Here is a 25,616-nt window from a genome sequence, read left to right as displayed (position 1 = left end):
AAAAGACAAGTCTTGCCTTATTTCTGAGCTTCTAGTATATAGATTTTGTAGCTTTCTCAGGAGTTACCTCTTGATACAGGAGAGTGAAAGGATCCATGTGCTGCTCATTGTAGGGAGCATTTCTACAAAGAAAATTGTCTTTACATGCAGTAATTTTATATTCACTATTTGTATCCATAAAGCATTTGATCTAAGTACAGGAGTCCTTCATGTTAAATTGTGGTGTTCTCATGTAACAGGAAAACTCCTCCTTAACCTGATGGACCACACAGAAGTTGTCAGAGATTTAACCTTTGCCCCCGATGGCAGTCTGATTCTCGTGTCTGCGTCCAGAGACAAAACCCTGCGAGTGTGGGACCTGAAGGATGATGGTAATGTCTGGGCTTTATCTGCTCCAATACCTGAGAGAAGCATCTATGTACTCACCTCTTTTATTGCTCTAGACTTAGTTTGGTCAGGATTGCTTAAAAACTGACTGTCTTCGGTTAGTCACTCACTGTGCACTTGGAATTCGTTAGTCACTCACTCTGCAGCCCCTTGGAATTCTTTATCTGTCTGAGCCCTGGAGGCAGAAGCAGATTTTGGGCTAAGTGCATGAAGTGACCTTTCTGAATAGGGACATGGAAGTAGAGGCTGCATCGCAGGGGTTTTATTTCTGTGTAGAATGACTCTGCAAGAAGTATTTTGGGAAAATAGTACAAAATTTCGCAAAGAAATAACTAACTTGGAAAAGGTTCCCCATCTTTGTAATACTTAACCAATTCTTACAGCAATGCCTTTCTGTTTAGGAAACATGATGAAGGTGCTGAGAGGCCATCCGAACTGGGTATATGGCTGTGCATTCTCCCCAGACTCCTCCATCCTCTGTTCTGTTGGAGCTAGTAAGGCAGTATGTGTCAGAGTTTCTTGTTCCTTAATTCTCCTGAATTGTGTGCATAATCATTTTAAATCTAAGTAACATTAAGCTTGTGCTCGGTGTCATGAACTTCTAATGTTTGATGACAATGTGAAAGTGCATGAAATTAAACTGGCAAATGGTGCATTGAGACCCTGATTTGTGAATGGAACTTGCACTGCTTTTAGTTGAAGAGGCTGTAAGTGTGGAGAAATAGGTCTGCACAGGGTCACGGCATAAAACAAAGACCACTAAAGCTGCCAGTGTTAAAAGATACTTAGATTAATGCATAAAACTATTTTTGTTTTGATTTTGTCCTTCCTATTTTGTGCTCAATGAGAAAGACTTCCCGAAGTTGGAGCCAGTCAGGGCATCTCCTGCTGAACAAAAACATTTCTCCCTGTTTTCCCCTACTAATGGCAGTAGTATCTAAGAGTTAGAGGGAAGAGGAGCACACTGGTTTTGCTTCCATCCTAGTGCCCTGCTAGAGAACTGAAAGCAGTGCAGGTAATGCATGTATGCCATAAGCTACTCCTGGCACTGAAGAGTTAGGGCAAACTAGAAAGGGAGTTCAGCCTGGTTCCAGGGGCTCTGTAGGCAGTGTAGTGGAGCCTCAAAAGCCCAGCTGAGGCTCTGGCCATCACTCCTGTGGGAGTGCTCAGAGGCATTGTCCACGGCGGTGAGCGCAGCCGAGCTCTGGGGTTTGGCTCTGTAGTGGAGCAGAGGGGGATGTGTACATTGCTGTCTGGAGGCTGTGTGTTTTCCATAAGCTTCTTGCTTTCCCTGTCACAGGTGGTGGCAGCAATATTGGTGTGATTGAGTTAAGCTGGCACCACTCTGAGGAGCACAGTGGTGTTGGCGGGCAGAGAGTGGCAGCTCTGGCCGCCAGCCCGGCGAGCTGTACCGTCTGTACCGTAGGACGAAGTAACCTTGCCCTCGGCTGCAAGGGGTCCTGTACGTACGCAGGTGCTGCTCCATGTCCACTGTCTGCTTGCTTGCTTGCTTTTTTTTTTGTTGTTGTTGTTGGTTTTTTTTTTTTAATAATTTTCACAGCAGTGAAACACACTGACTCCTCAAACTTAGTTCCCAGTTTTATAGAATGTTGGGGTCTCCTTGGAAGAATTAGTGAACGTGTTTATAACTGATTGTAAAATGGTTCAGAGTCAGGCGGTATGGGAGGCGCTAAGGCTGAGTTTGTTTTGGTCAAACATAAATTTATCCAAGATGTCAGAATTTAACCTGTGCAGTAAAACTGTCAAGGGAAAAATCAAGGCCGCTAGTGAGTGCTTTGAGGGACATAACAGCTTTTGCTAAAGACTTATATTCCTGTAAAACCATGCTGCAGTACATGGATAGTTCCTATTAAGTAATTCTGCACAGTTCTTATTTTGATAATATATGATATACAACTGCATGTAAAATATTGTAATATTGAATTAATGAATTCTTACAATATACTGTGCAATTAGTCGGGTAAATTGTAATATTAATGTTGTTTGTTACTGTTGACTTGATTTTAAATGATTAAATTCTTTCTAATAATGTGGTTAGACTTCCCTGTTGTTTTGCCAAAGACATAACTTTTGGCTGTGAAAATTCTTTTTGCTTGCAGTATCTGTTTCTCTTCCTAGGCTGACGTTGGTGATCCAAGCAATTGTAAACAAGTGATCTTAAAGGGATGCCACTGGAGTAACAATATGTTAACCTTACATTTTCTGTCTGTATATTTCTTAAAATTTTGGTAGTTACTGAAAAGAGGGGACTGTAGAGTTTAACCCTATTTATTTCTGAATATTTTAATAAAATAGTTTTGTAATACATGAATTTCAGTAAGCTACATGGTTAAATTGTGTTGCCTTTATCTTATATTTTGGCTTATTTTGTTAATAACATTTAACAAATTTGAGTTAGAACTTGCATGTCTGCTTTAATTATTTTTTAAAAAACTTGATTTTAATCTGAATGTGACACTGAGCATATTTCTTAATTGTAGTAATTCATAATACCTGATTTTAGTATAATCCTAAATAAGACTAGCTATACTTAAAAAACAAATTAAATGCTTCATTGCCTCTCTGAGCAGAGCTATAACATCAGCTCATTTAATTGCAGGTGTTCCTCTGGGATATGGATAAATACTCCATGCTACGGAAGCTTGAAGGCCATCACAATGATGTTGTAGCTTGTGAGTTCTCTCCTGACGGAGCGTTACTGGCTACTGCATCTTACGATACTCGAGTCTATGTCTGGGATCCACATATTGGAGTGATCCTTAGGGAATTTGGGTAAGTAAAGCACTCAAATCTGGAAACTACCTCCCAGAGCGCACTTGGAAATGACCAGTGGCTGATGGAAGTCCTAAAGTGGCAAAGGCTGGAGGTTGTTCTTCCATCTGAGAGAGAATTTACAGCACTGGTATTTTAGCGTGTGCTAAGTTGTTGAGCAAGGCTGAAGAGCACGCGGCAGTTCAGTCCCCACTGCCGAATCCGTGGTGAACTGGTCCAGCACTGTTTGTTTGTGAGTGCCTGAGCTCTGCTGTCCTGGCTGAGGCCGTGTTCCTGAGTGTGGCTCTGTCCATCTCTCCGCAGGCACCTGTTCCCCCCGCCCACGCCAATCTTCGCGGGCGGTGCCAACGACCGCTGGGTGCGCTCCGTGTGCTTCAGCCACGACGGGCTGCACGTGGCCAGCCTGGCCGACGACAAGTGAGTGTGGGCACGGGGCTGCTGCCTCTCCTGCCTTCCTGCCCTGGCACAGGAGCCTCTCTGCACCGTCACCACGGTGCAGCGCACAGAAAACACCAAGCACAGTTAAAAACCCGCTCTGATAACTTCCTGTGTTGTCCTTCCCCCTCAGAATGGTGAGGTTCTGGAGAATTGATGAAGAATACCCTGTACAAGTTGCACCTCTGAACAATGGACTCTGCTGTACTTTCTCTACTGATGGCAGTGTTCTGGCTGCAGGGCAAGTATAGGCTTCTTTTCCTTTCTGAAATATGAAGGTAACACAAGAGATTGAAAACAGTGGCTCAGTGTTCTGAAAATCTTCAGTTCTGACTTGCAGCCTGGTGCTTCTGACTGGTACTGTTTGTTTAAACATGCCTGGAATAGCAGTAAAATCAATCAGCTGATAAACTCATTTCTTATCTTTAAAAATAAATATGTGAGAGACCCAAAACATGAGGATTGGAAGAAGCCCATCAGATAGCCGAGGGCAGTTGTTGTGTGTTAGGTGGCACAGCAGTAGCTGCTGGGAGATCTGCTCCCTTTGCATAGACAAGTTGCCTATTGTGCTGCTTTAGCTTAAAATAGGAACTGGAGTAAATCAGGATTGGGAGCAGCTGGAACTGAGCACCAGCAAGTCCCCTACCTAGCTGTGTGTGTGAGTTGGTAGCAGGCTGAGCTGGTTCATGTGGAATAACTTGGAGGGTTTTGTGGGTTTTGTGCAGGACCCAGGATGGCAGCGTGTACTTCTGGGCGACCCCGAGCCAGGTGTCCAGCCTGCAGCACCTGTGTCGCATGGCCATCCGCAGGGTGATGCCCACCAGCCAGGTCAAGAACTTGCCTATCCCGGCCAAAGTGGTGGAGTTCCTTTGTTACCAGATTTGAGTTATTTGAGAAGAAAACAAAAAAACGAAACCAACAACTGGGAGGTGGCCCAGCTGCTGAAACTGGCTACAAACACTTTACAGAATCCTCAAACAGTACAGCCTTTAAGCTTAAAACTCTACCGGTTTTCAAGAGCTATTTAAAGTGATAACCTAAATACTATTTTATCAAAATGCCTGACAGGTAATTTTTTTTACTATTTATAGAAAACACAGTAGAAGTATTCCTGGTGTTCTCAATTTTCTAAATTGTAACTGTGAAAACATGTACATATATAGACATAAGCTGCTACATGTTATCAGTGTACCTTTAAAAATTGCTTGTATGATTTTTCATGTGTCTCATGTATATATTGCTTTGGTAGAGCCATGATGCATCTGAGCTGTAAGTGGAAGGACAGCTGTTCTGGCACACTGAGGTAGGAAAACTATTGACTTACACAGCAGTTAAGCTTCCTTCTGTACATGGGTTGGGGTGCAGAAAGCTGCCCCCAGGTCAGACTTTATGCTAGTTTATTTGTGAGAGGTGCAGTGTGGCTTTGTAGAGAGCAGTGTGTGGGGAAGGGCAGGAGGTTAAAAGGGGTGCAGTGTATCTGAGGTAACCCAGGACCATGCCTGAGTCAGCTGAAGGCCTTATGCTCCATAGCAGCAAACCAGGTGAAATTTCAGTATTGGGCAGTGTTAGAGAACTATTTCCTTACATTTCTGAAAATCTGACTACTGTATTTTTGCCTGATACTGTGTCTGTAAGGAGAGACATTTGCAGACTCAGTTTATTATCCTTTAACCCTATAATATCTGTTTGGGGGTGATTATTGGTTAATGGCCAAAGATAAGCAAAATACTTGGTTTTGCCTTCTGTTATTTATCTGTACCTGCAGATATAAAGAATGTATGCATTGCATAAAATGCCTGATTATATATATTTTTGTTGAATTTTGTATTAAAAACTTGTATAAAAGTTTTCTGGTATCTCATCTGGTGACTGATTTATCAACACTGTTTGGCTGCAGCGTTCCAGGCTGAGCTGGTGAGGCCTGGTTTGTGCTCCCAGACAGATGCTTACAGAGCTCTCTGAAGCAGTGGCAGTGTTATAAGCATGTGTGAGCTGCAAATCTGCTTATTTAAGCACCTTCATGAGCTGAGCTAAAAGCTGGGCTTGCCATGAGCCTGTTTCTGCAAGATCACAGTTCCAGCCTTGGGTCAGCAAGTAGGACTTCAATGTGGCGTCTTGCAGGAGGGGCTTACTGAAGAGTCCCCTCAGGTTGTGTTCACCAAAAGCTCTGATTTATGGAAGTGGAGGAAGAAAGCAACATCCCAGCTCCCCTTTTCACCACCTCTGAAAGCTGCTTCTCCCTGCTCTGCCTGCAGGAGTTCCTCTGTTTGCTCTAACCTTTCTCCCAGGACACAAATGATAGTGTTAGACCAAGTACACAAGCTTTCCTCATTAGTGAGGCTATTTATAATAATGTGCCACGTTTGCAAGCCTCTTCCTGCCATGGTGGGACACCACAAGGTGAGGCCTGATCCCCCCGGCACAGAGCTGGGCCCTTCAGCAGGGCGAGGCCCACGGCTCCTCCCAGCTGGTGTTCAGTAACTGCTGTCAGGGGGAAAGGGAACAAGCAAAAGACAACACCATGGAGCTACAAACGAGCTCTGTCCCCACCACCCATCCAGGCTGGCCCTCAGGTGGGGGGCAGGGGGAAGGAGGGCTCAGGGTGCAGGGGGACAGAGTGGCCTGTGCCTGAGGCACTGCCTGCAGTGGCCATCTTAAACAGTGATGGAGCGAGAGAGGCAAGCCCAAGAGAAAACTGGAGCTTCAGCCACAAGGAAGTTTCTCTGGAATACTCTGACAACTCTTTTCCACATTCACATATGGCATTTTAGTTGAATCATGAGTAAATAACACTGCTAAGTAGTGTGTAGGGTTTGTTGTTTCACTGCTGGATGAGGACTTCCATTGGAGCACTTAAGAAATAGGGTGGATGAATCCCGTGACCTTTTCCTTCTATATTACAATAGTCTCGTAAAGGACAGAGGTTATGTAAGATCTCATGGGAAATCTGGTAGAGGTGTCAGGCAGAAACTGTTTATCCAAGTACTTATTTCAGATTAGAACTACCTGAGTAAGGCAGGCAGGGTTTCTGTGGGATGCTGGCTTCTGCACAAGGACAAATTTGTTTTATAAACACTGTTCCACACCCAAATCCCACTGCAATGAGCTGGACCAGAACAGCCCTAATTATTGATGTACTAGAACCAAAAGAAAGCCAGAGTAAACTTCAGATAAGTCATGATAACACTGTTGGTTATCAGCAAGGTTATGCCTTGTGTAACCAGCTAATTCCAGACTGAAGTTCTGGGGCAGATATGATTTATTTCTAACATGAGATTAGAAGCTCCTCAATGCTCACTTTTATTAGTGAGTGCTTTGTTGCATCAAGGAGAAAAATATTTATTTACGGGCTCTAATAAGAGGTGCTACACTGGGGTTCCCTGACAGAAATCACAACCCCTCTCCCTCCCTGAGTTCACTTGTCAGCCTACTCAAACTCCTGCTGCCCCCTGCTCACTAACGGGAGGAACTTCTCCTATTTAATTGGAGAGTTCTGCCCACTTCTTCAGGCGCTCCTCTCCCCTCCTGCTTCAAAAGGCAAGCACTTATTTGGGAAGACTATCTCAATCTGCTTCCTGATACAACAGCAATTGTAGTAGAACTCTTGTAGCAGAATAAATGCCAGGATGGAAAACTTAAACTGAAATTAGATGGGGAAAAATCTATCAGTGTACATTATTAACAATGTAATTCAAACCTTCTGGGCCAACTGCCCAGGAGCCATTAGGGTGTTTGATGATCCTTACTAACTATGACCAACTTCTTGTGGTCACTGCAGAAGGAAGACTTAAAATATTGCTTCATCTTAATTGCATCAGAGGAAAGGAAAGAAACCAAAAAAAATTCCAAGGTCCACTGCAGATAACAGCAGTGAGAAGAGTTTGGGCAGAACTTTGGTCCCGATGTGGCGTGTCACAAGACTGAGATGTGTGTTTGCTGCTGCCCCACTCCAGAGAGCTGTGCTGGTTTTTGTCGGGTCACTGGCACGGAAGGAGAAGGAGCAGCCGAGAAAGTCCCCTCCCTGCCTTCCAACAGGTCTGTGACACAGCCCCAAGGCCACCTGGCCTCTAAGGGAGGTTTGGACTTGCCACATGGTTTGCTTCACACTGATCCCAGAAGTTGAGATAGTTCTGATACTCAAGTGAAGCACCTCCAGTGGCACACTCTGAGAACAAACAGGAACTAGGGCTGCCATGCTGCTTCTGTGATTGTATAAATCAGCACTACATCTGGCCTGCAGTTTGCCATTTCTCTGACCTCAGTGCTCTCATAGATGAATTTGATCTGCTGCCTAGAGAATCCTCTCCTGACTCTACTCCAGCACAACATTACAAATAAAAATCTAATTAAACAGAGTCCACCATGGCAATAATCTGAGCAACAACTGACCAGGTTCTAATGAAGCACATTCATAGCAAAGGCTTGCAACAAAGCAAGGGAAGTTTGAGATACAGACATGTATATCTCTGTGGGTTGATGTGGGGGTGAGTGTCTCCATCCATGTGTGTCTGTGTGTAACACACACAGTATAACTCCCTGCCAGGGGTTATTCTGGAGCCTGGGAAAAGCTCGGTGCTTGCACAGTGACAACACTGCACTGGGAAGGCAGCAACTGGGAGGGCATTTACCTCCTGGGGGAAGGTGCAAAGACCCCTTGGCATCCCCAGGTTTATTGACTGTGCCCACTGGATCATGAGACATTAGAGAAGCTGGAAGTGGACTGACCTGCTCACAGGTTTGTGTTTGGTGAAGAGCTGCCAGGATGGCATTTGGCCAACACAAGTGTTGCAGCTTCTACTGCAACCCCTGAACCCCAGCACAGCCCCTGCCCTGGGCATTCACACACACTGGGTCAGACCCTGCCCAGCACAGCCCCTGCCCTGGGCAGTCACACACACTGGGTCAGACCTTGCCCAGCAGCTCTGTGCAGCTCAGCTCCAGAGCTGTGAGCTCCACAGCTCAGCTCTGTGTCCATCAGACACAGAGGGCTCGATTCAGACAGAACTGCTACTGTCCACAGCAGGGTACATGGGCCAGATCATGAGCTCTTTTGGCAGCAGACTGCAATAGAAATGAATTCAAGATGTCCATCTGTGTCGTGGAGAACTTCTGAAATTACACTTTTCCTATGGAGCTCTTTGCCCAAGGAAACTGCCCTGAACAGGGATCCTCATACATTGTCTGGGAAGACATTATTCTTTGCACTGTGCTGTGGTGAGAAGGGTTTCCTCTTTTTAGTATCACTTTCATCTAGTAATTCCTAAGAAATATGATGTTGAGGGTTTTATTTTTTTAGCCTGTATTTTCTGGAATCTATAATAGTTCTTGGCTTCAACAACAGATATTATTAACTACATATTATTCAGAAACAAACCAGTATTCTGACTAACCATTTATCTTAAATCACACTTTAAACAAATCATAACTCAGTAGCATTTACGGAGAAATGTAAGGATAATAACATTTGGAGTATTTATGGGAACATGGTAATGTTTGAATTATCTTCATTTTTGCACTACAGTAGCATCCAAGCCTTTAATAAGGAACTCTCTCTAATCCAAACAACTCCTAAGTTAAACAAACAAGAGACAAAGACGTGAACAGAAAACATAATCCCTCACTTAGAGGTAAATAAATGAGGCACAGAAAGGGATTCTAAAGAAAACTGTGGCCAACCTCAGAATCTGTTTTTCCTCCCTGATGTGGTCAGAAAGTCCCTTTGGCACAGGCCTATCACACTTTCCAAACAAATGTCAAATGTAAATGCAGTTCCTGACGGTCAGTCTGCAGGGCCTGCTCCAGAGGCTTGCCTTCATTCAGCACAGATGCAGTTCTGCTGCTGCCTCGATTTTCTCTGCTCTTTCAAACTCTGGCCTTGTGGTTTCCCACCAGGTACCAATGCTCTGAAATGTTCAATTTCCAGAGCAAAGTGATCTGAGCTGAATCCCTTCTCAAAGCGAGAGGAGTAAAATTCTGTTGTATTTCTAGAGAAATGTTTGAGAACAAGATCTCTAATTAGTTCTGTTCTTTCCTCCTGGAAAGCTGGAATTGGTTTGGCTTGTTGCTGTACCCTCGTGCCTGAAGAGAAAGGCCTGGGAGGGCAAGAAGGGGAGGAAACCCAAACCCCTTCCCCAAACCCCAAATCCTTCACCAGCCCAAATCCCGGGAGGGGCTCCGGGCTGACGGCTGTGCGGCGCCCTCTGCCGGGCACGCGCGGCACTGCGCACCTGGGCACGCGCAGTTCTGCACACCTGGGCACGCGCAGTTCTGCACACCTGGGCACGCGCAGTTCTGCACACCTGGGCACGTGCCCCGCCCCGGTCCCGATCCCAGTCCCGATCCCAGTCCCGGTCCCGGTCCCGGTCCCGGCAGGCGGCCGTGGCGCTCACCGCTGCCTCCCCGTGTCCTGCTCAAAGGCAGACTCGGGGCCAGGGAGGACCAAAGCGGCTCCTCCAGTCTGCAATAACCCCCGCGGCAGGGTCTGCAGGGGGATTCGCAGCTTGGCCCGGGTTTGGAGGGGAGATTCCTGCAGCACCTCCACTCTACATCATATCAGTGCCTTGCTTCCTGCTGCAGGTCGAATTTGTCAGCGTTAGAGAAAGATGAGCTGGGTGGGAATTTCTGTCTCATCAGGGTGCTGTGCTCTCATCAGTGTGAGATGCCTGCATTCACTGCAAACAGCAGCACCGAGCATGAAAGAGCTCTGGGAGAGAGACCTCGGACTTTTTTTTCCTCCTGATTTAATTAGAAAAGAGCCAATGCATGAAACACAAGGAGTGTTAGAAAAGCAAATAAATGTAAGCCTTTGATGCTTTCTTTCCCTGAACACACACCTCTGTCAGCTCTTTAGTCTCTCATCCCTTCAGAGGCTAAAGGTCAGAGGGCCCCCTGTGACCTGCTGCCCTGGGGGAGGAAGAGGAAGGAAATGACAAATTAGCTCGGCTTTCCAGGCCTGTCTTGATCCACTGGGGTGAGTCACCAGAGCGTGACAGCAGTGGCTGCGCACAGGGCATCTATCAACACTTGGTTTCCTCTTCTGAACCTGCTCACGTGACATCTGCAGCCACGTTTCCCTGGGCCTGTGAACAGTCCTGCAGCTCTTTGGTGGGGCTGCATTGCAGAGTCCTTTTACTGGGAAGTGTCAGCAGAGTTCCAGCTATACCTGTGTATTTTCATCACTTCTGGGAAGACCAGACTGGCTTAAGGAAGAGTGGAAAAACTGCTCTTCAAGCAAGTAATGAAGAATTGTTTTCTGAAATTGTCCCAAACACAATAAAGCTGCCAGTCACCATTTCACAGGCTTCCAGCTTCAGAACAACTGTGCCTTGGACATTCTCAATGCCCATTTACTCCTGCATGTCGTGACCCTCATTGCCTCGATCATAACACATCTGAGCATCACCTGCTTTGACACCAGAACACCTTTGGGAGGTGGAGAAGTTCTGGAATACCTTTGAAACACAGAGGAGCTGGGTACCTTACCCAGAGTCACACATGGAGTGTCACACCAGAGATGTAAGCACAGCTTTGCTTGGTTAAAATTGCATTATGGAGGTGTGCATTTTCTTTAAACCCAAAAGAAATGAGGCTGCCTGCTGGAAAGAAGGCAGCATTTTAATGATGCCCTCTTTCTAAGCAAATGTGCTGAGTATTTGGTAACCTTTAGTTTATTAATTCAGAAAAAGAATTAAGAAGACTAGCTAAACTACTTAATCTACTAATAAAATATCAAGACCTATGGGAGACACTGCTCTCCTTGGCATTTTTACTGAGGCACAATAGTGGTCTCCACCTTTTTTTTTATTAGTAAGAACTTTTGTTTCTGTTCTTGTGCTCAGGACTTGCTTGCTGGGCCAGAGAGACCTGCTGTGTCTACTGGAGGTCAGTTTCTTTAAATAAAAAAGTAATCCAGATAAATGTGGGATTACAGGGCACAAAATCTCCTCGTGGCTAAGCAGGGTCAGTGTTCTTGCATTGCAGAACTGCCCTGAAGTTTCAGTTTGCAATAAAATACCTGGCTCCTTGCTGGCTGCTGTGCTCCCCTCCCAGCAATGAGCTGTCCCCAGCACTGTTTGGGCTTGAACTCACCACAGACCATGGTCCAGCCAAAGGGGCGTGCTCCACATCCCCCAGCAGGCACCCAGAGGAGCTATTTTCATGGTCAGGCAGAAGCAGGAGCATTTTGCTCAGACTGAGGCTCAGCAGAGGCACTGTTCAAGCAGTGTTCAGAACACACTTCAGGAAGAATCTTCCCATCAGGATTCCCCAGCACTGACACAGAGGGGGTTTAACTGCAGGGTCCCACAGGGTGCTACGAAGCTCTGGCTGCACAGGAAAGGAGGGATGCCAAGAGTGCCTGGGGGCACAGGACAAGTGTGCATTGTGGCTGCTGAATGACACATCTGCCTGCTACAAACAGACTCCTGCAGAGCCCTGCATGGCTGACAGCTGGCCACCACCCTGAAGTGACTTCAAAGAGCTGAGCTGGGCCCAAGAGATCCAACATCCTCTTCCTCTGAAAACACCTGGGCTTAAGCAGCAGCCACACCCACGAGCTCCTTTTTCAGAACAGAGATGCTCTGACCTACACAACAGGGGCTCCAGACAAAGCTGCACCACGAACATCAAAGTCAATTTTTACTGGCAACTGAACCTTTGAGGAAAGGAGGATACTGCAATGCAGGACATTAGCAATTATTTTAGAATAGCTGGATTTAAAATAAAAATAACAACTTCAACGACAGGAAAACAAGGCAGGGAAAGACCTGAAACCAAGTTCTCCAACAGAGACTATGTTACTGCACAGGACTCCAGTGATAAGGGGGGCTGGCTCTCAGCGTGCCTATGCTGCTGTTATTCTCCTCTTGATTTATGTGCATCAAAAACATGCAGGTCCCTTATCTGTGCTGCCCGCGGCTCAGCCGTAGAGCAGAAGGATCTGTCTCCAGGCTGTTCTACAGAAATCACATCCGTGGCTGCACGATTCCCTCTGTGGCGGGCGGCTCGGGCCGGGGGAGCAGCAGCGTGTGAAGTTAATCTAACGAAAACTAATCTAACGAAAACAGCTGTCTCCGGCAGGATTACCGATTTTCATTGCCCGCAGGAGCCCCGGCCCAGCGGCTGCAGAGGGCACCAGAGCGCCGGGTGCCGCTGCAGCCCGGGCTGCGAGGGGACAAGGGACAGCCCAGGGTCCCCGCAGCGGACAGAGAGCGCCGGGCAGCCCTTGGGGAGCCCCCCAGGGTGGGACGGGTACCCCGAGCCTGCCGCGGGGAGCCCCCGCCTGTCACCTCAGCACCATCTGGCATCGCTGCTGCTGCTGCGGAACCACAGCCGGTGCCGCTGTGCCAGGAGGAGAGCAGGGATTTACAGCCCCGAGGGAACGGCTTCGTCTGGGTACTGGCTGCACGCCAAAACAAGTAGCAATAAACACATTGGCCCAACCAGCTCAGTTTCTTACTTAAGTAATTTCCCGGACTGGGAGAAAATGCAGAGTTGCACAATGTTCCTGGGCAGCTGTTTTCTCCCTCTTGTGTCACTTCAAGGCACAGGGGATGTCACTAAAAGTGACATAAAATGCTGAGTTTCAGGTGTGACCATATCCTTTGGCTTTTGAGAAATTCAGTGAGTCTGTGTCCCTCCCTGGCTCACGGGAGCATGCTCTGCATGTAACAGGGGAGAATGGCATAAAACCACGCCTCGGTTTGGGCAGAAACAGCATTGGTTTAGAAACAAGTCAGCTGGGAGCTTTTGCAAGACTTTGAGGCACTGGATGAAGTCCACAGGGAACAGGAAATAAGCACAACTCTAACATCAGTGCTCCTTGTTTGCAGCCTTCACTGGGAGCTGGTGTGAGTTCTGAAACTCCTATTACAGCACAGAAGCGTTCACACTCCTTTATCCCAGCATCTTTAAACAGCCCCATTCTGTGCGAATATTGGTGGCCATTTTACTGTGAATTCCAAGTGCTGACATCTCAGCCCTGCACAACCCAAACATGTCAATATTTCAGATTTTCACCTGAGTTCAGCAAACGCGATCCCTCACTCCCAGTGACAGAAAAACACTGCATTTTCTCTATGACCTCATCATTGCTCTCTTCCTGACATCACTGCAGAACAGTTATCTGAGTAACTCGATAGGCCCTCCAGGCCTGGGTTGTGGGGGTTTATTTTTCCCACTTTTAAATCGGTAAGAACTCCATTGTTGCTACAGATAAGCAGACATTTGGGGTTATTTGAGTGCAAACTGAAGATAAGAGAGTGTCTTCTGAAGGCTTTTGTTGTCTCTTTTTGCCAGTGGCTTTTTGTTTCTCCTATCTTTATGTATAAGCTCTCTGAGGTTCTGTGTGTGAGGGAAAGTACAGCGATCACAACTGCTTCCACAAGTGGTTGGGGAATCTGTACTGCCCTTGTGGACTCCCAGCCTCAATTTGCTAGTCTCACTTCCATGGTGAGGCCACTAGAACTTACCAACTGAAACACATCTTCCACAGCCCAGGTCAGGGGGATTTAATGTGTATAATCACTTGGGCTTTTTCCTCTTTGCCAAATAATTTCAATCACAAAACTGGTATGAAGAGCTGACCTACAACCATTGTTTCCGTGTGCAGATGAGCTTCTGCTGGAGCATGATACTCTGCCCTTCATCTCAGTTTTTGCAGCTCTCAAGAGCAGCAGGAGGTGTTGAGACCATCCAGCACACATCTGGAGAGCCCAGGTCAGAGCCTTCTGTGACACCTTGACTGCATTCTTGTTCTTTGCTATCACAACCCCAGTAATAATCAGAAGGGAGTGCCCAGTCACGTGAGGGATGAGCCAGTCCAGCCTGTTTCCTGATTTTCAGGGTCAACAATTCCTTATATCATTCCACACTTACAGAGCATTTCCCAGATGGAACAGCTGCAGTCCACTTTTCAGTTCTGCCAGTAGCCCACAGCTTCAGGCAGACACTTTCCTCCCTGCCTTTCCCAGGTCCTGCAGGACTTTGAACAGCACTCATGTCTAAAGGCAAGTTTAGAGCTTGCCTACTAGGGCTTGCCTCCAAAAAGTACTCTACATAGGAGTCATCATGATAAATTACTCCTAATAAAATACCCAACCTTCTCCAAAACCTTGTGAAAGAGACAGTTAGGTAAGTGCTATCAGCCCCAGTTTACAAGGAAATCAAAAGATAACCTGTGATATGTGCCCAGAGCTACAGGTGGCACACAAGGAAGAGGCAGTCAGTTCTGCCTTCGTCTCCTCTGCTGTCCTCTCCAGAGCATGCTGCCTCCAAACCCAGCCTTTGGCAGCACAGCCTGTCCTCAGAGCCCTCTTTTCTTCACCTTTCTACATGGTAGATTTTGCTTCTTTAACATGCAGGAAGAGGCACCTGAGCTGCACTGGTCTCTGAGGGCCGACCCTTGTTCCAGGCTACTGCACCACTTAGAAACCCTGCCTTGCATATTGGTGGGGCTGTCTAGGATGACCACTTCATTCTAGAAAATACCCTGGTGAAAAAAAAATCCAAACCTAGCAGGTGATTACTATTTCTGCATCTCCTGGTAGTCTTACTATTTCTTCTTGTGGTATATTTTCAATTTCTATGCATGCAATTACTTCAAGCCATATACCTTAGAAGCACCTGTTGAAAAGAAAGGGTTAAACACAAACGGTGTGTGCAGCAGATGTGCATTGGGATGACTTTGCTCAGTATTACCCCTCTCCATTATTAACAAGCTCCTACCAGTCTGCTCTCAGCAGGGATACCGTATGTGGGATTAAAGGAAGAAAGGAAACAAGAACCAAAGTCAGGTTTCCCTGGCAGCACAGTTTATGTACCTTCCTAATGTGCTGCTTTATCTGTCTAACTGAATAGCAATAGCTGCTGCAGAAGAGAAAAATAAATTATGCCTTAATTAGGCACTTCTTGGTTGCTTTTCTAGTGTCCCCAGGGAAGCAAGGCTGTGTCATTCTAACTCCATCCATTTAGGAAAAAAACCCATGTACACTTGGGACCCTTGGGAATATTCTGGAAGGCACGAAAGCCCCTGGCACACCCAGCACACTGCAGTCCATGTGGGGATTTTTCACTTGCCCAAATGCAACCCTCCGTGTTCTTTTCTCAGCTCAGCTGCTAATGTATAACTTTACCTTTCCTTCCTCTCTATAATTCCCAATTGATTCTCTGGGAGCAAAACTACTGTGTTTGGGAATGTCAGATTGTGCTGACTGCAAGAGCCTGGATAACCTGACTGAGGTAACAAGCTCCAAACAAAGCATTTCTAATGGGAAAGACATTGCTGAGAACCTTTCTTTGGTGTCTAATCAGCAATGAGTTCATGCTACAGCTTGGCACTTCCATCCTAAGATTATTTTCCCTAATCAGGCAGGGATTTAATTATCACTAATACCTTTACCCTTCTATGACATTTGTTTGAAATAAATAAATACTTTATTAGGGAGTCACACAAGCTGCCTTCCTGTACCCACTTCTTTCCTACAGGCAGACAACACAGCATGTGGAGCAGAACTCAGTGTGCCCCAGCTCCATGCTGAGAGCACAGCCCACTCTACCTGCATGCCTCACGCCCCAGGACAGTCCCTGGTTTGGACTGGGAGCTGTCTGTGGAATGACTATGCAATCAGAAGCCAATCTGGATTAATCCCTCTACACATCACTGTGTGGAAAAAGAAGTGCATTAAGCCTGGCCTGCTAAAAGGTGGGTCAAAATGCTTTGACCACATCACAGTAACAACACTTAACAAGGCAAAACATCTCCTGTCAGAGGCTATTCCCAGCCCTCCCTCACTGCTGCACCAAGCAGCCAGTTTGTTTTCCTAGCACAAGCTGACCTTCTGTGCAGCCAATATCTGAACCACATTGTCTGAGGAGAGGGAGCAGGAGCTGGCAGCCCTGAATGATGCAATCCTGTGAGCGCACCCGAGGTTAGCACTGCTGACTGCACCCGTCCTGCTGAGCTGGGAGGCTTGGGGCCTGGCACACACCTTTGGGCTGGGAATTCTTTGCAGATGGCTGTGTCTGCTCGGCAGAGGGCAGAGGCAAACTCCACCGGGGACTCCCAACAGCTCTGCCCTATGGCAGAGGGGAGATGTGAGCACAAAGGCACCTGCAGCCCCGGGACCGCTGTTTGCCAAATGGGCCAAGGCTGATGAGCCGAGCCAGGCAAATTCCTCTAACAACTCGTGGCAGTGGAACTCTCCCGGTTTGAAGGATACCAGAGGGGTCAGGATGTGGAGGGAGTACATGGAGCATTGGCTGAGCTAAAATTCCCAGCCTCACAGCACAGGTGAACAGCATGCTATTTTGGAGACATCTAGGAAAACCAACAACTGCTAAAATTCTACAGATGTCTCATTTTTTAACAGAAATGCAGGATGGAAAAGGACCACATGGGTTCTTTCATAGCTTGAACATCTACATAAAATTATTAGCAACTCAACATCCTGATTATCCTTCATGAAAATACTTGGATGCTTGTGGGTTTGATATTTCTGATTTCCTATTTTAAATGTGAAATTTTTGGGGTAGATTACAGTGCTTATGGTTTGAAATGTTTTGTTTCATGTTTTGGTAAAAGGCAATACAATTGAACAAGGCTCTTGAATTTGGAGGAGTTTGCAAAGGGGGTTCATGGATAGATGGGAGCTGGAAGTGTTCTATCAAATGCTCTGACCACAGTCTCATCAAAGGAACACCATAATGAAGCATTAAAGTCCAGTATTCTCAGTTCTGACTTCACTAAGCTCAGTGAATATGTGGAGTAACTCCACTAAACCCATGGATTCATGTTTTATTATGCCCATTGTAATGGTCAAAATCTGACCTTTTGAAAAGGGTTCTGGGAAGCGCAGATGTGGATCACATCGACCCTTTTCATCTTCTAAGTTTAATTCCTCAGTGCTCTCCATGGTTTAAATAGACATGTCAGACAGAGGAAACATTCTCATCTCTGGTTCATGGGGGAGGCAGACAGATGAGATGATTTGCCCATGGCTATACTTTCTAAAAGAGCCAGGAACTGAACCAGACTGGTCCAGTTTCAATGTCTCAACCACAGGGTCATCATTCCCTGCCTTGAAATGGTTTCTGAAATCATGCACTAAAGTATGGGTATAGACTTCAAACTAACTCTGTGCTCATGCAACATTCTGAATACAACCACTTTCATGCACCGAGCCCTCTGTCCTTATGATGATCAAGCATTATGGTCTTGTCAGGCCATATTCCCCCTCAGAACCAATGGGACCCGCACCCTTTGCATGGCAGAAACAGCAGCCCGGGACAGCTGCCTATTCCTTAGCAGCTGAATTCTCCCATTTTGCACTCAGAGCAGGGGTAAAACATACAAGCTGCTGGCTCAGAGGAAACTAAACTCTAGTATGAGGGAAAGTGGTAAGGGTTTACTTTGTCCTTTCCTGTCCATTATGCCATGAATGCAGAAGGTTTCCTATTTGGTGCTGTGGGGTAAGAGCCAGAATTTTCAAAACTTTGGCTCAGCTCCTGCCAGCATTCAAGTTCTCTTATCTCGCTTCCGGTGCAAACTATTTCCAGAGATGGTGCTATTGAGAAAGTCAATGACTGTGATGGAAACTGAAGAAGAAGAGCGAGCAGAAAATCAGGAGACTGAATTCAAATGCTCACAAGAACTGGCCAAGACCATTCTCTCCTCAGACACTCTCAGCAAGATCAGAGTGTGCACTCGTGCAGAACTGGGGCAGCTGTGCCCCAGCATGCTGGCAGTTACTGACAGTTTCTCCTTTCAAAATGAGAAACTCAAGTCAACAGTTAACGTAAAACTTATGCCCATTTGATTTTATAAAGACTTTTACTGTGTTTGAGTGTACTGCAAGTGTGTGGCTCACTATTTTCTCTGGCATCTTCAGAAAAAGGTTTATCTGCTTGTGCATTTGTTCTTGGTGGGTAGTTTGGGCAGCATCTGTCTCCTCTGTGAGAAATTAAGCATATGCATGAAGCTCTGAGCCCCCATTTAAAGGAGGATTTGCACAGTCCTGCACAGAAAGTTTGGGCTACCATACTCCTCACACTCATGCTATGCATGCTATTAGCTGGCTAATTAATGGATGCACTAAATAGCTTATGTATTGTATGAGTGCCATAATCCACAGCCTGAACTGTACACAGGGTTCAAGCAGGGATTAGGACAGTACATGCCCGTAAAGGTGAGGTGACTTTCAAGTGAAAAAAATAAGTCAGAAATATTTCTTTGCTGAGAACCAAGGTGTAAAGAAACAGTCTGAAGGTATTTTAAGGACATCTCTTTTTATGTCTCTTTCACCTGACAAACTCCAGCTGGACCAAAATTGTTCCCTATTTCTAAACATTCCATCAAGTGAAGACTCCTGGTACAAATGTCTAGTGACTGTCCACACCCTAATGGGATGGGAGCATCATTCTGTGAATACGAACAGAACCTTGCTGGCATCTCTTCACACCACCATAGTCAAGGCAACAAAAATTTGCAACTCTCAAGGGCTCACAAATCAAGACACAAACCTCCTTTATGTCACGAATTTGGCCTACAAATTGTCACAGAATAATAGGGGGTAGGTTTTTTCTTTAACTTCAGAGCTAAGACTGCAGATTCTTCCTGCTGCTTTTGTTTTCTTTGTAGTCTGACTTGCTCTGGACCTCCAGGCTTTGTTTTAAAAAACTGCAGCTGTCCAGTGGATGCTCAGTCACAGTTTCTGTGTGCCCTTCAGTACTTTCCTCCTAAACTTGAATTTCAAGCCATTGGCTACCTTGAGACCTGACCCAGTTTTACACAGCATGGCACACAGAACCCTTGTTCCCGGGGACTGACACTGACTTGAACAGAGTTCTGCTCACAGCTTGTCTTGCAGCTGTGGTCTCTGGAGTACAACATGAAAGGAAAGAGTTAAGTTTTTTAGCTAGTTCTGAAAAATAAGGTGCCACTGTGAGACAGAATTAAAATGAGAATGAATCCAGACTGCAGTTCTTTAGGATACACAGTGTTTTCTACAAATCTCAATTTGCATCTTCCCTTCAAAATCCCACTCTGTCTTTAACATATATTACAAGTATTATACAGAATTCTCATTAAGTATAATTAAGTAATGTCATGAAATCTAGTAGATCAGAAACCAAGATTTTCCCTTTAAATATGTTTCTCTCCTAAACAACTTAGCACTACTGTAATCACTGTGAACAAAGAAAAACTGCCGGACTCTAATCAGCACACAGCAGGGATGGGTCATGGACACATTTATCTTCCTTCTCACAAGCCTCCCCTGGATAAAGGAAATGCCCTAATACTCAAGGCATCTTGGACACCAGATGGCTGATTATTAGACATTTTATGAAGAGGAAGGAAGTAAAGAGAAACAGCCTGAATTTTCATGGTACTGTAGGGATGGGGAAAGGAGGGTGGAACAAGGACTTAATCCAAAACTTACTGGCTGGGAAGACACTGATTTCAAAGGACTTTGAATTGGAAGGAACAAAAGATCTGTGTTTGCTTTTCCTTCTGCAGATTAATTCTCAACTCATCAAGAGTGAGAATGATTGATAGTTGCATAAACTGTCCTTTCTATTATCATACTCTAAGGACTTCCTGCTGAGCCTTTTTTTTTTTTTTTTTGCAGCAGACAGGTTTAAGTTTCTAAATATTCTTCAGCATGTTGCAAGCTTTCTTTAGGCTGTCTGCAGGCTTTTCACAGACCTGCTTTCCAAGAGCCTGACTCAGTAGAGCAGGATCAGGCTGTGAGGCCAGGAGGAACTGCAGAACTCATGGGCAGTTGCACCCAGAATTCCATCTCCAATGAAGGAATGCCACAGGCAATGCCCCTCAGATGCATCAGGGCAGTCCCTGCACTCATATCATTTGGCCCAGCCTCTTTTACAGTGTCTCCATGTTTAGAAACCTGTAGAACTCAGCTCCTTCTATTTTATCTATTGCAGAGTTCTTGCAGCTCCTCTAAAACAGAGCTGTCAGTGCATGCAAGCTCTCCCCAGGGATCACTATGTAACTGAGAGCTACAAGACAAGCACAGAATGCTTCAGAAAAAGATATTTCCTGGATCTTTCACAGGTGGAAGATGGCAATAGATCCTCCCAGGTCCCACCATGCACAGCAGAGGGACAGAGGGATACAGCTACATCAAACGTGCAGGCGGATGGATCTTGGGAAGAATGTGGATATTGGATCTAGTGATCTTTGTGATGCTGCTCCTCCCATGGAAAGGGATGTGGAATATCCAGCAGACCCTGATGATCCCAGGACAGCATTCCTGCTAGGTATGTAATGAGAGACATAATGTAGTGCTTGAGAAATGGCTGTGGTCACCCCACTTGAGAGGCACTGCACACACAGCTGCGGAGGAAGGGTTGCAGAACTGGAAAGGAGGCCTCCCACAGAGCAGGACAAGAGCTAGTGGTAAAATCTCCACACAGGAGTGGCTGCATCAGGAGAAGTTTGGGGTTTTTTTCCTTTTCACCAGAAAAACTGGCATTGACTTGGAGCTGCCAACAGACAAAGGGCACGGGGATGGGAGGAGTTTGTTCTCATTTTGCTAATCAACATAACTGTTGGCAAAGCCCGAGCGCAGGACCAGCCTCAGTGGGGCTGCAGAGCAGAGTCTGAGCCCAGGGCTCTCCCAGAGGGCTGTCACATCAAACCCCAGCACGGGAATAATGGCACCAGACGATTAACCCGCCCAGCTCCTCTCCTTTATTTAAACACCAAGAAAGGGCTCTGGGGAATGAAGCTAATAGCCATGTGGAGTCCCAGCTCCAGAATCATAATGATGGACCTGGAGCCTTTTCTCACCCAGATGAAAGAGGGGCTGTTGTGCTGCAGTTCACAGCGTGCTAATGACAAACACAACTAAAACCTTCAGCCTGTTTCAGACTCAGGCTTGTAATCTCCTTATGCAATACACTTGACAAAGCTCTCTTGTGGAATATGAGCCTGCTTTTTCCACCACGGTATATACCCCCTCCCTCACCAGACTGTGTGCTACTGGACTTGATAAATTGAATTATTTATTAATTATTTTTACTCTGAGAGCATTTAACAAAATAAACAGGTTATTTTGCTGCAAATAAAACAAACATCAGGAAGCTCTGCTTGCAGGGATATGCCCGTCTGAGGGGAAGAGTAGCAGCTCACCTGCTGCATTGTTCTGAGAGGTAAAGCTGCCTAATTATTTTTTATTATCCCTGTGTTGTTTCATTAACCAAATATTTGTCTTTTTGCCTCACACACATATCTAATGCCAATATACAAATTGCACAAGGGGATTATGCCAGCATGAGTCAATCTAGGGTGTGTTTATCCTTGGAGAGCCATAAGCCTCTGTTTCTAAAGGCGGGTGTTTCTTATCCTTGTTAGACCTATGAATATCTTTCGCCAACAAAATTTGTCACTTTTCACTGTTGGCACGTCTGCTGCTAGAACAAACCCCGCGGGCTGGCAGGGCTCCAAGTGGGGCGGGGGCTAAAGCCTCTGGGCCTGTAATTATTGAGTATTTATATTACAGCAGAGCTCAGAGGCTTCTCGCTGAGATTCAGGCGTTGCCGTGCAAGCAGAGAGTAAAAGACTCTTCCTGCCCAAACAGTTTATTTTACTGGTGATAAATAGCAGACAAAAAGGCAGCACTATTGCAACACAGCTAATGCTAAAGAAAGACTGCAAAACCCATGAGATTACTCTAAAAATAAATGTTGGGGGTTTTATTTGTTTTATAGACAACTAAAATTCTTATGTTCTTAAAGCTAGAAAGTTTCTGGTTGCTGTAACAGCTGCAATGCTTGTTTACTCACGTGACTCCAGAAAGTAAGATGAATACATCACTGCAGTCCTCCTCCTCCCAGTCCCATCTCAAAGTTTCCTTCTGTTGAAGGGGAAGTGAGCAGGGGGTTGGTGGTGCTTAGCTGCCAGCTGGGGTTAAACCACGACACCTGTCCACAGAAAACACTGAGTGAAGCTACATAGCAGTTTCTTCTGCCTTCTACTTGTGGGGCAGAAATTCCCTCAAGATTGCCCAAACACGACTGTTTTCCCCACCCATGAAAATGATTTTAAAGAAAAGGAGTAGTGTTTAATTTTCACATCTTTTCCTCCATTATTGTTAGCACACAGTTCAGTTTCCTGTATCTATCCCTGACTCACTGGGATTCACCACTGCCAAAGCTGTGGATTTGCTGGTCCATCCCTTGCATTTGACTGTGCCATTTGACACAGACAGCTGAGCAGGAAAAAAATCCATGGAAGAAGTGGACTTGGACTAAAATTTTTCCTAAAGGTGAAGGTCATATCTTATACTTGTGTGAACTGGTTTGGCTCAGTTGCAAGCCATGGAGATATCTAAACTGGGGAATGGTGAGGATTTGTTCCGGGAGCACCATCTCACCATCCTCACTTTCTCTGTATATCCTAACAAGAATATCCAGCAGCATGCCTAAAAATAGGACTTAAGTTTCTCAGCTTCCCAGCAGAGGAGCATGCCAGAGCTACTGTGTATTCCTGTGCTGTGCCGGGGAGAGGAATACTCCTATGCCTGTGTAGGAGGAAGCCTTTGAGGGGAAAATCACCGATAATAAAGGCCTCTTTTATCTGAAATACCTAACATTTCAGCTCTTCAAATCCCAACACTGCATTTTCTTAAAACAGGTCTCTATTATGTGTTAAACACATCAAATAGAGCAATTCAGTCTCATCATCTAAATTCAGTGTTGTGATAGCTGAATGAAATTGGGGCAAGATAGCTAAAAAGGTAATAGAGGCTTTTCATACAGGCAGCATGTGAAATGCATCAGTGCTTTTCTTTCTCCAGGTACAAAAAAAAGGTATTTTTCCCCACTGAGCTTATTTTACTGAATCCAAGACCATTGCTTTGGTCCAGGATTTCCAGGGGTGCTTAGCAAGGTTTGGGCTTTATTGAGGTAGCTAGAACCTGATCTGTGTGGGCAAGAGAGATGGGGGCAGTGGGGAAGAGAAATCCCCTCAATCCTTAGGCCAGTAGCTTAACCAAGGACTTTTCAGTTTTCTCCAATCCAGTTCAGGCATTCCACATTTTATTCTTGTTTTCAAAACTATTGTGGCAAAAAAGGCCACTGTACAATGATGTTGACAATGTGGGTACGGTTCACTCAATTCAAGAAAGAAGCAGTTGTTTTAGTCTAGAGAATGCAGTTCTAATGTCCACCCTACATAAACTGTACATTAAACGAAAAATCCTAACACGTGCATCAACAAATGTGTAAAGTACAACATGAAATATGTCACTTTCTGAAATCTCTGGGAAAACAGCTCATTCAGTGTGCTCACACGGTCCTTCTAGCATGGCCCAGGCATGGTATTTCTCTTTTCAAACCCTCTGATAAGCAGTGCTTTTACCCCATCTCCTTATAGACAGAAAGCTGTGGTTTCAGACAAACTACCAGGACTGCACACAAAGTCTGTGGTGGAAGAGCAGCCTGAGCTCCTGGGAAGGGCGCCAGCCCCACAACCTGCGATGCTGAGCAGGGATGGACACAGAGGCAGTGTTTAGTCAGCACATTCTTCCCGCAGGCCCAAGGGCAGCCCTGTGCGCTGGGACTGGAATGCTGCCCACGGATGGCAGCCGGGTAATGAGGCCGGCACTCCCAGCACACAAACACTGCAGGGAATGCCAAGTATCCTGTGATGCACGGCCCACAAGTTTCCTAGGTTGCTTTCTTATGCAATGCTCTCAGCCTCTTGTCTGTAAGCAAATGGATATTCTCAGGTGGGTACACAGCAGAGAATGTCTACATATCTTGTTAATAACATTCCCAAATTCCACAGTCACCTGTATTTGAGGATTTCAACCTGTCAGAGTCCTAGAAACTAAAATTTCCAGTGCTAAACTTCCAGTGCTCCTGAGCGCAGACAGAGTAGATAAAGGCTTTTTCACAAGGTCAGAAATATGGAGGTAATAAGCAAAGTTACTTTCCCAAAACCACAGGACTCATCAGATGGCAAACTAATTAAACCCTAATCCAGCAAAGCCCTTATTGCGTATGAAATTTGCAGCATGTGAATAATGACAATGAAATCAAACACTTAACCTGACCCACATTCTTAAGAAAATTACTAAACAGCATGTGCCACACTACTTGATGCAAATCCACACAAACTAATGTGGATACCAGTATTTATTTAACCATGAGAAAAACAGCTCAGTGTCACCTGCTATGCCCTGCTCTACTGCCTCATGTCCTAAATTCAGTTTCTTTTTTTAATATTTTTTTTTTTCAGGAATCTCCCTTCTGTATTGCCACACTTGGCTCAGATGTCATTTATGCTTTTAAAACCTGATATCAATTTAGTGCAAATTAAGGAGGCTGTCTTCTGTCAGTAAGGTACAACCTAACTGCCTCTCTGGATCCCTATGTCAGGTGAACAGTCCCAATTCTAATAATCGGGAGATGAGTGGTTCCTGCACTGACAGCTCAGCTCTATGCAAGTCTATCAGACAGGCTGGATATGAAACCAAATGTAATGCAGTTACCTGGACTATATTTCTCACATCTCCATTGTGAAAACTGAAACCACAGCGATTCCACAAGGACATCATGAAGTTCCCCCCTGCCCATGATAGGGATGAACACACATACCTATCGCAAAGCTTATATTCACTAAAACATGTTTATCCTAATGCCTGCTCACATCTCCCCTGGGCTGGACAGGCCACCCCTGCCCCGGCCCTGCTTCCTCCAGGGCCCCGGAGGGGAGCGGAGCCGACCGCGGGCTCTTCGGAGCGAGCTGCGAGCCCTGACATACCTGAGGCGAGGCTGAGGGGCTGAGGCGGGCGCGGGGAGGGGAGAGAGACAGCGAAGCGGGAACTGAGGGCTGAGGCGGGAAATGAGGGCTGAGGGACGCGCTGAGGGGTTGGGGACGCGCTGAGGGGTGAGGCGGGCGCTGAGGGGTGAGGCGGGAAATGAGGGCTGAGGGACGCGCTGAGGGGTGAGGCGGGAAATGAGGGCTGAGGGACGCG

At 45.9% G+C, this 25,616-nt stretch overlaps 1 protein-coding gene and 1 long non-coding RNA gene across 3 annotated transcripts in view; one reads left to right on the top strand and one right to left on the bottom strand.

Moving 5' to 3' along the window:
• WSB1 (WD repeat and SOCS box containing 1) overlaps positions 1-5,464 on the top strand; it is a 7,991-nt gene extending 2,527 nt beyond the window's left edge. The window contains exons 4-9 of the mRNA XM_018919222.3: positions 240-371; positions 789-889; positions 3,008-3,180; positions 3,484-3,597; positions 3,749-3,856; positions 4,341-5,464. Coding sequence (XP_018774767.3) covers positions 240-371; positions 789-889; positions 3,008-3,180; positions 3,484-3,597; positions 3,749-3,856; positions 4,341-4,500 — 788 coding nt within the window. The 3' untranslated portion in view covers positions 4,501-5,464. The remainder of the gene's footprint in view (positions 1-239; positions 372-788; positions 890-3,007; positions 3,181-3,483; positions 3,598-3,748; positions 3,857-4,340) is intronic.
• Positions 1-25,616, bottom strand: part of LOC115484513 (uncharacterized) — a 27,446-nt gene extending 1,830 nt beyond the window's left edge. Inside the window, exons 1-3 of one of the 2 annotated variants that reach the window (XR_007779150.1) lie at positions 25,403-25,616; positions 22,420-22,557; positions 3,813-3,880 (exon numbers count right to left, since the gene is read on the bottom strand). This is a non-coding gene — a long non-coding RNA (uncharacterized LOC115484513). Of the gene's footprint in view, positions 1-3,812; positions 3,881-22,419; positions 22,558-25,402 lie in introns of those variants that run through there. The other variant, XR_003945178.2, reaches the window with a different exon arrangement.

This window comes from Serinus canaria, chromosome 19 (genome assembly GCF_022539315.1).
Source record: "Serinus canaria isolate serCan28SL12 chromosome 19, serCan2020, whole genome shotgun sequence".
NCBI lineage: Eukaryota > Metazoa > Chordata > Aves > Passeriformes > Fringillidae > Serinus > Serinus canaria.
The sequence above is the reverse complement of the archived record's forward strand: the minus strand, read 5'-3'. Positions and strand labels throughout refer to the sequence as shown.